This window comes from Sceloporus undulatus, chromosome 4, assembly GCF_019175285.1.
Source record: "Sceloporus undulatus isolate JIND9_A2432 ecotype Alabama chromosome 4, SceUnd_v1.1, whole genome shotgun sequence".
NCBI lineage: Eukaryota > Metazoa > Chordata > Lepidosauria > Squamata > Phrynosomatidae > Sceloporus > Sceloporus undulatus.
In genome coordinates this window covers 77,233,717-77,245,529 of record NC_056525.1, presented here as the reverse complement: position 1 = coordinate 77,245,529, position 11,813 = coordinate 77,233,717, and the positions used below count along the sequence as shown (strand labels likewise).

The window sequence follows — 11,813 nt, the reverse complement described above, 5'->3', positions numbered from 1 at the left end:
AACAAGAAGGAACTCAGTGGAAAAGGGAGGGGATACAGATTGGAGGACTGCGACTGCACTTTTAAATTTGGGAGGGAAGTTTAAAAAAAAAGGGGGAAAAGCAGCAGTGAAATTGGTGAGATAAAGACAAAGACAATAAAAGGTAATTAAATAATAGAAGTAAAAAATGATATAAAGTGGGGATTATTTGAAGCTGAAAGTGGAATAGAGCATTGTATAGAAATCTATATTGATACAGTAAAGGATAATTTATACTGGTATTAGGGTAAGGAAGTGATAATAAGGTTTTGAATATAGTTTATATTAAGGAAAAATATAGAAAGGAGCTCTGTATAAAAAATATATAAGGTGAAGTATAAGATTTGGATAGATACTGCCATAATTGATATTATATTGTGTTTTACTTTATTCCAGTCACAGTATTTTTAATATAATGAACACAAGAAAACAAACGCAGAAAATCAACTCATTGAATTCAAATCAAAGACGATTGTCTATAGAAATGAATAAGAACACAGACATGAATGAATTATTTTTGGAGAAATTTGATAATTTAGCTTTAACTGTTAAAAATTTGTCCAAAGATTTAAATAAAGAATTTATTAGTTTTAAGAAGGAGATTAGGGAAGATTTGAAAGCAATAAATCAAACGGTGGACAAATTAACAATTGATGTACAGAAAACAAAACAAAGATTAGAAATCTTGGAATTTAGAAATGAAAAGCTGGAAAATGACATGTCAAAAATTTTAAATAAAGGTGAAGATGAATTGGATGCAAGAGCTATGATTGATCTGAAACTAAAAGAAAAGTCTGTTAAAATCAGAGGGATTCCAGAGCAAAAAGATGAAGATGTTAATGACAAATTAATTGCGGCCATAGCAAATTTTATGAATAGAGACCCTGATTCTTTTGGAAATGAGGTGGACAAGCTCTATAGAGTGAATTCTTTAGTTGCAAAACAAAAGGGCCAACCACGGGACGTGTCAGTCCATTTTGTCCGGAAAATAGTGAGAGATAAATATTTGAATTTACATAACGAATCCCCTTTTAAATATGAAGATCTGGAACTAAAGGTGATGAAGGACATCCCGGGAAGACTTTTGCAGAGAAGAAGAAGTTATATTGGTCTAACACAATTTTTAAGAGCAGAAGGGATATCCTACAGGTGGGATATCCCAGAAGGCCTTATTTTTTGGTGGAAGAGAAAAAGAGTGTACATACATACCCCTGAACAAGCTAAGAATTTTTTAAGACAAGTGAAGAAAAATCATCAAGTAGGAAAAGAAGGGAAAGACAAGCCCACAAGTGGAGATCAAACTGGTGAAGGTCTGAGTAAGGAAGAACAAGAAAAGGGTGGTGAAGAAGAAGCTTCTCAAGAGTTATTAGGTTCAGAGTCAGAATTAGAATTTGATGATCAAGACCTGTCACAGGAGGAAGAAAGACTGAGCAAAGAAGAACAAAGACAAAGTGGTGATAATTGACTAAATTTTTTGTGCACTGAATTGTTAAGCTCCCAGTTGAATTATCTTCAGATCTGCTTCAACTAAACAAGATTAATTTTTTCTTCCTGCTGGAGATATACAACTTATTTTCAAATACAACTTATTTACATTCTTGTGATAATATAAATAAATAAATATAATTAAATTTCTACTACCGTGACTGGTGTTTAGGAGATACTTTTTTTTTGGGGGGGGGGTCTACATGATGAAGTGTCTTTCTTGGAATGTACAGGGGATGAACACACCACAGCAGAGGAAAAAAACTTTCACTACTTACAGAAAGCAAAGTTAGATGTAATCTGTTTACAGGAAACAAGAATAAGAGATAAAGATAAAAAACATTTGAGATGTAGTAAATTGGGTCAGGAATTTTCTGCAAACTCTAAATTTAAAAAAAAGGGGGTGGTATTGTATGTGAATTCGAAATAGGAAGCAAAGGAGATAATGCGAGACGCAGAAGGAAATTATGAAATGATTGAACTAATAGATAACGATCATGAAGTGTTGATTGTGGGTATATATGGTCCGTTGGAAAATAAAAATAAATTTTATAAAAATTTGAAATCAAAACTTTTGCAACGAGATGGGATTCAATAATTCTTCTGGGAGACTGGAATGGGGTAATTGATACGGAAATGGATAGATTTTCAGAGAAAAAACTAAAAAAAAATCAGGGCAAATTACCAAAAGAATTCTTTGACCTAATGGAAAGTTTATCGGTGAATGATGCTTGGAGAATGAAATATGGAGATACTAAAGATTATACTTTCTATTCAAATCCACATAAAACCTGGTCTAGAATTGACATGATACTACTCTCAGTGCACTTAAATAATAAGATTAAGGAAGTCAAAATTTTACCTAGAATCCTCTCAGATCATAGCCCAGTACAAATAAATTTGGATATTGAAAGAAAAAAACAATTTAGTTGGCAATTAAATTCGCACTTATTACAAGATGAAAATGTTGTTAGACAACTGAATGATCAGATCGATAAGTATTTTGAAGAGAATTTAAATAAAGGTACTTCACCTCAAATAGTATGGGACGCCCATAAAGCAGTCATAAGAGGCTGGCTGATAAAGAAAGCAGTGGAAATAAGAAGGAAAAGACAAGAAAAATTAGATAAATTGAATAAGGAATTAAGAGAAAGGGAAGATGCATTGAAAAAGAACCCAAAAGATTACTTAATTAAACAAGAGATCAAATTTTTACAAAAGCAGATATCGATATTAATAGTAGAAGAAATCGAGAAAAAATTAAAGTTCCTGAAACAAAAGTATTTCATCTTGGCCAATAAACCTGGTAGATTGCTTGCTTACCAAATTGGAAGAGAAAAAGCAAAAAGGACGATTAAAGCTATAAAGGAGGGGGAGAAGTTAATCACAACCCAGAAAGGGCTTAAAAAAGCTTTTCTGAAATATTTTTCAGAATTGTTTAGCGAACCCAAGATAAATGGGTGTAAAATAATTAAATACTTAAATAGACAAAAATTAAAGAAATTTACAGAAGAACAAAAAGAAGTCTTGAATCAAAACATCTCGTTGCAGGAGTTGAGTGATGTAATTAATAAAAGTAAATCAGGAAAATCCCCAGGCCCAGATGGATTCATAAATGAATACTACAAAAGATGTCAAGACCATATAAGAAACCCCTCGCTCCAGGTCATGAATGAGGTTATCTCGGGAAAGATACCTCAAACATGGACACAATCGGACATAACGTTGATTCCAAAAGAAAGAAAAGACCCAACACAATGTAAGAATTATAGACCTATTGCTTTGTTAAATACTGATTATAAATTGTTTGTATCCATTCTAGCTGAAAGACTAAAAAAAATAATGACTAATTGGATTAATTTGGATCAATCTGGATTTCTACCAAATAGAATGATTAAAAATAATGTAAGAAATTTGATTAATTTGATTGAAATTCACGAAAAAAATATACATAATAAATTGGCACTGATCTTTATTGACGCTGAAAAAGCCTTTGATAATGTGATCTGGCAATTTATGTTTGAATTAATAAAGAAATTAGATATAGGAAACAAATTTCAAATGTGGATAGAAACAATTTATAAATATCAAGAGGCAAGAATTTGGATTAACGGAGAAAAAACGGATATATGTAAAATTTATAGAGGCATAAGGCAAAGTTGTCCACTATCTCCCTTACTCTTTATACTGGTAATGGAAATTTTGTTAAATAATATCAGAGAAAATGTTTTAATCAAAGGTTTCAAATTGAAAAAGGAAGAATATAAACTGAGAGCCTATGCGGACGACCTTGTGTTAACGCTAACTAACCCTGTGGAGTGTAGTGAAATCCTGATAGATATTATGACAGAATTTGGTAAGGTTTCTGGATATAAAATTAATAAAGAAAAAACTGCAGTTATACCTATGAATATGGATAAAGAAGAAGTAGATACTTTGAAAGAAAGAACTGGATTTCAAATTCAAAAAATGGTTAGGTATCTTGGGATTAATATAACAAAAAGAAACACAGAACTGTTTAAAAACAATTATGAGCGAGTATGGAAGAACATTAAGAAAGATATGGAAAGATGGCAAGAATTGAAAATCTCTTGGATAGGTAAAATAGCAATTTTGAAAATGTCAGTTTTACCACGAATGATTTTTCTTTTTCAAAGCTTACCTATTATTGTTAATGATACCCCGTTCAAAGTATGGGAAAGAGATATATCGAAATTTATATGGAATAATAAGAAACCAAGAATTAAAATGAGAATACTGCATGATGAAGTCGACCGAGGAGGATTGAATTTACCAAATTTTAAATGGTATTACTATTCTTGTGTATTAGACTGGATGTTGGATTGGATGAGATTAGATAATGAGAGAAGTCTAAATTTAGAAAGAGTGGAATTAAAATTCGGTCTACACGGATATATGTTTTATGATAAAATTAAAATTGATGGTAACTTCAATAATCATATATTGAGAAAATCTATGTTAAGAATCTGGTTAAAATATAAAAGAAAATGGTTTGGTGGTATCCCGCTCTGGGTTTCCACAAATGAAGCAATGTATAGAAGAGAGGAATTTTTAAAGAATAAATATGTGACATGAGGATATTACGAAAATTGACAAAGGGGAAAGAAGAATAAAAACTCAAGAAGAATTAATTTCGGAAGGATTTACTTATAATTGGTTTGCTTATAGACAGGTTAGAGAAAGATTTAGGATAGACATGAAAGAATTTGGAATTGAAAAAGGAGAATTAGAAATGGAGAAAATAATAAACCATCGTGAAAAACAAATTTCTAAGTTGTATAAATTAATAGTCAAATTCGAATTAGAAGACGAGATAATAAAAGATTTTATGATTAAATGGGCAAAAGATTTTAAAGAAAATATTCAACTAGAAGAATGGGAAAAGCTTTGGAAGAAAAAAATCAAACAGATCAATAGTATAGAAATTAAAGAAAACATATACAAATCTATGTATAGGTGGTACCTGACACCCTACAAATTAGCCAAAATGTTTAGTAAGAATAAAAGTACCTGTTGGAAGTGTAAAAGAGAAGTAGGGAATTATTTACATATGTGGTGGAACTGCGAAAAAGCTAAAAAATTTTGGGAAAACATTCATACAGAGCTACAGAAAATTTTGAAAATTGAAGACAGACCACGCCCAAAGATGTATCTCCTAAATATGACAGACGGTATCAAAATGGAAAGAAGGAATGAAAAAATGACAATGTATGCGTTGGCAGCAGCTAGAATGATATTTGCTAAGTTCTGGAAAAAGGAAGATTATCCCACAGTAGCAGATTGGCAATTGAAAATGATGGACTACTATGAAATGGAAAAATTAACGCATTTATTAAAGAATGGATCAATGGAAGATTTTTATGATAAGTGGGAATGTTGGAATGAATACATTAAAAAGGAAAAAGGTGAAGATGTGTTCTTGGCACTAAATTAAATATAAAATCAAAGTTTAGATAGTCAATGTATCAGTTAATAATAAGAAAATTATATACTGTATAGTAATAGAATAAGTGGATAAGAGTATGTTAATGAGAAATGATGAAAAAATATAGGTAGAGAAGCTTGTTATTCTGTCTCCGATTTTGGGATATCTTTAATAAGAAGGTGATAATAATTTTTAACATATTAATAAACTTGGGTTGTAAGAACTTAATGGTAAATTTAAAAGGGATGATAAGAGTATAAAAAGAAACAAAGAAATTTTTAGTTTATAAAACTCAAGCTCAAGGAAGTATATTGAGGTTTGTTTTTTTTTTTTTTTTGGGAAACAGACTTGATATGTATTTTTAAAAATATGATATATTATTAGGAACTGTCTTTTTTATATTTTTGGATGTTTTCTTTCAATAAATAAATAAATTTAAAAAAAGAAAAGAAAATGTTCCAAAAAAGTATAAATTTACCTTGATGTTCCATTTTTTATTAGGGACACCATTTTGCTATGTCATTATACTTAATGGGACTTGAGCATACACGGATTTTGTTATACACGGGGGATCCTGGAACCAAACCCCAGCGTATAACAAGGATCCACTGTATAACTAGGGCACTAATAGGCTTGTCCACTGCCACTGCTCCAGTGTAGGGAATGTAACAAATCAGGAGTAGTTTGATGACTCATAAGGAGAGCTGATCATAAGAACACTGCCACTGTATTCAGACATCTTCAGTCTTATATAGCAAGGGTTATTTGTGTGATATTTAAATACTAGTTTTCTGAGTTCATTACAAACATGGTTTGGAGTATAGTGCAATGTCAGATCTAATACACACAGACACAGAGATGAATTTGTGGTAACCCAGTTAATGTGGAGATTCGGGTAGCTCAGGATCAATAATAATAATAATAATAATAATAATAATAATAATATTTATTTGTGTTTCCCCGCCTCTCCCAAAGGATCGAAGCAGGGTTACAAACTACTAAAATCAATACATACAATACAATATAAAAACACAAAATGGTACATCTATACAAACATCAGTAAAATACAACAATCCAACAGCATCCAATATCCAGGGGTAAGACAGAATATCATTGTCGGCAGGCATATTGGTCATGAAGACATCACTCCTCGGGGGGAACGCTTGGCAAAAGAGTACGGTTTTCAATCTCTTTTTAAATGTTTCCAAAGAGGTCATGAGACAGAGCTCCTCCAGAAGGCTGTTCCAGATCCGCGGGGCTGTTATTGTAAAGGGCCTTTGGGAAGAGGAGACTATTTGGACGATGGAGTTTCCAATAAGTTCTTACCGGATGTTCTGAGTGTGCAGGGCGGCTCGTAGGGGGAGATGCAGTCCCTCAAGTAACTCGGGCCCAAGCCATGTAGGGCTTTATAGGTGATAACCAACAGCTTGTACTGTGCCCGGAAGTGAATAGGCAGCCAGTGCAGAGCTTTCAGCTTAGGTGTTATATGGTCAAACCTAAATGCACCGGTGACCAGTCTGGCTGCCATATTTTGTACTAACTGAAGTTTCCGGACTTGGTACAAGGGTAGCCCTATGTAGAGCACATTACAGAAATCTAAGCGAGAGGTTACCAGAGCGTGTACCAATGTTTCAAGGTCCCTTTGGCCCAGGTCGCAGTTGGTGTATCAACCGAAGCTGATAGCAAGCACTTCTGGCCTTCGCATCTACTTGAGATGTCAACTGCAGGGACGAATCCAGAAGTACTCCTAAACTGCAAACTTCGCTCTTTAGGGGAAGTGTGACCCCATCCAGGACAGGTGGACAAATTTCCTTCCCCGGTGAGTTTGTTTTCCCTCATCCAACCCATTACCGACTCCAGGCATGCATTCAGAGGAGAGATGCCATCCTTAGTCACTGCGTTAGTTGGAGACACAGAGAAACATATTTGGGTGTCATCAGCATACTGATAACACCACGCCCCATGTCTCCGGATGATGTCTCCCAGCGGTTTCATGTAAATGCTGAACAAAGTGGGGGATAAAATAGCTCCCTGAGGGACACTCAGATGTAAGTTCCCTCTTAGAGGAGCAAATATCCCCCAACTGCACCATCTGGAATCTGCCCGAGAGATAGGATCGGAACCACTGGAGCACAGTGCCCCCGATACCCAATTCCTTCAGGCGTTCCAGAAGGATACCATGGCCAATGGTATCGAAAGCCGCTGAGATGTCCAAGAGCACCAACAGGGTCACACTTCAAGTTAAAACTGTAGATCTGAGTTGTGTAAACAGTGGGAGCTCACACTCCTGGCTTCTCCAGATATTGGGGATATTCTTGCTCCCTATTATAACTTATTAATTTGCACAGGTGTCCTGGACTGCAGCCAGCACACCCACACTATGCCGATAAGAATGGCTAAGCACAGCAAGTGGAAGCAGTCCACAGACCTTGCAAGGAGTAAGCATGAGAGCAGTCTGAAAGCCAAGCCAAAGTCAAGATACCAGAAGTTAGAGCAGTCCAAAAGCCAAGCCGAAGTCAGGATACCAGGAGTCAGAGTAGTCAAATCAGTCCAGGATCAAAGCAGCAAGAAGATAACAAAGGTCCAGTCCGTTCCGAGGTCAAAGCAACAAGGAGTCAAGATACAAGGAGTCAGTGCCGGCAGCAATCACACCAAGGGATCATGCAATAAACTCTGGCACTGAGTTGAGGCCTCTCTACAGCTTAAGTAAGGGAAACTCTCCCCCATGCCACCTGAGGCTGGTTTGCTAATTGCCTCTCTGCAATACTCCTGGATCTGCGCCTGCAAGCACTCTCAGCCCTTCTCTGTTTGTAAGTAGGCACATCCAGACAAGCTTCCTCCCCGGAGTCACCGCTGTTGCACCACAGGAGGCATCTCACTAGCACTAGGACCTGGTTGGGCTTCCTCCTCTGGGGCTGGGAGATCACAGCTGGGACCTGGCAGAGCAGGATTATCACCTGGTGTAGCCTCAATTAGCTCTTGCTCTGGAGGAGGCTCGTCCTCCTCCTCCGAGAGCTGTTCTTGACTGGCCATGACAACAGGGATCTGTTATAGCATAAACTAGCTATAGTTGATATTGATAAAAGGTAGGCTTGATTTTTTCTGATACTCCATCAAAATAACATCATGTAGGTGAATTGTTGCTCATAGAATTGTTGAGAAAAACAAGAAGAGTGAAACAGGGCTGTATTTGGGCTCTTTCTCTTCTGCACACACACACATACAGTGGTGCCTCGGGTTACGAAAATAATTCGTTCCGCGGCCGCTTTCGTAACCCGAAAAGCCTTCGTAAGCCGAAAACCCATAGGCGCTAATGGGGAAAAAAGCCGCGGCTCTGCCGCGGCTCCATTTAAAATAGCGCCGGAGTTTTTTCGTAACCCGAAAAAACTTTCGTAACCCGAAACAATAAATCCCTATGGGATTTTTTCGTATCCTGAAAAATTCGTAACCTGGGTATTTCGTATCCCGAGGTACCACTGTATATGTAATATTGTCACAATGGTGTCATTTCTTTCTGCTTTTTATCCCTTTACATGAAAAGTGCATGCTGTCAATAGTGTTTTCTGTTGGTGACATCGTTTTGATCATCACATATTACAGTTCCCAGAATTCCACAGCATGGAGCCAGTGCAGTTAAAGCGGTGTCAAAGTGGATTGTTCCTGGAGTACAGATCCTTGTGAAAGTGGGTTATCAAGGCTGGGTGTCTCAGTGGTCCCCAAACTGTACTTTTTAAAGAGATTCTGGACTTCAGCTCCCAGAAACCTCAGCCATGTTGGCGAATAGTCTGGGATTCTGGAAGCTGAAGTTCACAATCCCATAAAGAGCACAATTTGGGGGGCCACTGCTACAAACTAATACAGTTGTATCTGTTGAATCAGTGGGTCTTTAAGGGATTTTGGACTTCAGCTCCCAGAATCCTCAGCCATGTTGGCCAATAGTCTGGGACTCTGGGAGCTGAAGTCCAAAAAAAATCCCTTAAAGAGCACAGTTTGGAGACCACTGATATTTGTACAGTATATTATTATTACCTCTCCATTGACGCCCCCTTGTCGTGGGAGCGGAGGCTTGTGTACCCTAATGAAATTGTGAGCTATGCTGGTGGTGGTATAATAATCACTGGTAGGGCCTCCCATGCCAGACAGGTCACAACCAAAGGGTCTGACCAAGAGTGCCAAAGGGCAGGATGGGCTCTCTAGCCTTATGGCAACCATCCTAGGAGAAGGAAAACTCTAATCTCAAACCCGGGCAGATGGTGCTCATCTAGCCCTGTAAGGTCAACCATCTAAGAGAAGAAAACTCTAATCAAACCTATGACCCAAGGACTTCACTGCCACTGTCTATGCTTGTCAAGGCCTCAACAGACGAACGTCTGGTTTAAAGGGTGAGGCCAGTTCTGTGCACGCTGCGCTCCACCAGAAAAATCCATTGCACAGGCTCGAAGGATACATCCAATTGCTGAAAAAGCCCTATAGTGATAGGCGAGGGACGAAACGGCAGGTGAAAAGATGCACTGGAAGCCGCAGATCCAACCCTGCATGCAGACGGTTCAGGATTTTGGTCATTTGAGACTGACCAAGGATGACAGTCTTGTTCGGCAGCATCCTGAATGACCAAGCAGCCTTTTTTTAAGGAGAGCACTGCTTGCTCCATATGGAGAGGGGCCTAGAAAAGGTGGTCTAAAGAAAGCTCATCCCCAACAACCCGATTGGCTAGCCGCGGCCAACAGGCATCTTCTGAAGCGGTCAAACAAAGACAAAGAAACAAAGGCACACACCATCCTCCAAAGGTGCAAATAGACTGACGCTTGCATGCTGGAACATCAGAACCATGCAAGATTCTGCAGATAGTGGATGTGCTGAGCGTCGTTCTGCTCTAATAGCCCATGAACTGTCACGACTTAACATTGACATTGCTGCTCTTAGTGAAGTTCATCTCCATGAGGAAGGCAGTCTTAAAGAACACGGTGCTGGCTACACACTCTACTGGTCTGGCAAACCCAAAACTGAAAAACATCTTTCAGGTGTAGGCTTCATGATTAAAAACGCCATTGCCTCCAAACTTGAAACCTTGCCAACAGGACACTCTGATCGCATTATCTCCTTACGCCCCCCACATGTTGTTCTCTTCAGTATATATGCCCCAACTATGCAAGCCGACCCTGCGGAGAAAGACAAATTCTACTCAGCCCTACGCCACCTTATGCAAAAAGTCCCTGCAGAAGACAAAATCATTATCCTTGGTGAATTCAATGCCAGAGTAGGAAAGAACTTCGAAGCCTGGAAAGTTGTTTTCAACTTGGATGCATCCCCGATCCAAACACTGGCACCTCATTGACTATATCCTAGGGCAGTGATGGCGAACCTATAGCAAGCATGCCAGAGGTGGCACTCAGAACCCTCTCTGTGGGCACACATGTGACAAATGTTGCTGTTCTTGAGCAAGCAGGGATCACCAGCAATTGAGGCCATGCTATTGAGGACGCAGCTGCGCTGGGCAGGACACGTTTCTAGGATGAAGGACCATCGCCTCCCAAAATAGTATTCTAGTGTGAACTCGCCACAGGTCAGCGAAAGAGGGGCGCCCCAAAGAAGAGATAGAAGGACTCCCTGAAACAACATCTCAGGCTTGGCCAAATTGATCACCAACAATGGTCCGCCCTGGCCTCGCATCAGGAGGCTTGGAGATGCACTATCCATGATGCTGCAGCCTTTTTTGAAAGCTCACGCCGAATGAGTCTCAAAGAGAAACAACAACAACGCAGAAAGAACCACAAGCCACATCACCCAAGGAGACTTTCTGCTGTGCTTTCTGCAACCGGACTTGTTTATCTTGGATTGGCCTTTTTAGTCATCAATGTGCTTGTAGAAAGCACGGGATGAGTCCTTCCTGGATCTTCATTTGTGGAGAAATGCTAGAGATATTATTGTTATTGTTATTATTATTATTCAGACTAGTACGACTGTATCTGTTCAGTCAGTGCTCCCCAAACTGTGCCCTTTAAGAGCTTTTGGACTTCAGCTCCCAGAAGCCTCAGCCACATTGGTCAATAGCCTGGGGTTCTGGGAGTTGGAGTCCAAAATCCCTTAAAGAGCACAGTTTTGGAGACTACTGACATCTGTACAGTATATTATTATTACCATTACTATTATTACTGTTGTTGTTGTTTCGACTGAGGTCGTCTCTCAAAAAAAGAGCCTCTGTCTCTTTAAGCCATTTCCCCGCCCCCTTCCTTCCGCAAACGTGAGCGACGTCTCAGGCGGACCAATAGGAGAGGCCGACACTGGACGGGGCGAATATCGACGTCAACAATGAGCGCTCCAACCGGTTTCCTCTCCGCGAGGCAGCCAATGAGAGCCGCCGTTG

The 11,813-nt window shown here is 38.5% G+C and overlaps 1 protein-coding gene across 1 annotated transcript; it reads left to right on the top strand.

Moving 5' to 3' along the window:
* LOC121929306 lies at positions 1-1,649 on the top strand. Its single transcript, XM_042464719.1, has 2 exons — positions 1-142; positions 415-1,649. Exon 2 carries the CDS (start codon positions 434-436, stop codon positions 1,481-1,483), a length of 1,050 nt encoding a protein of 349 aa, XP_042320653.1. The 5' UTR covers positions 1-142; positions 415-433; the 3' UTR covers positions 1,484-1,649.
* Positions 1,650-11,813: the final 10,164 nt, after the last annotated feature.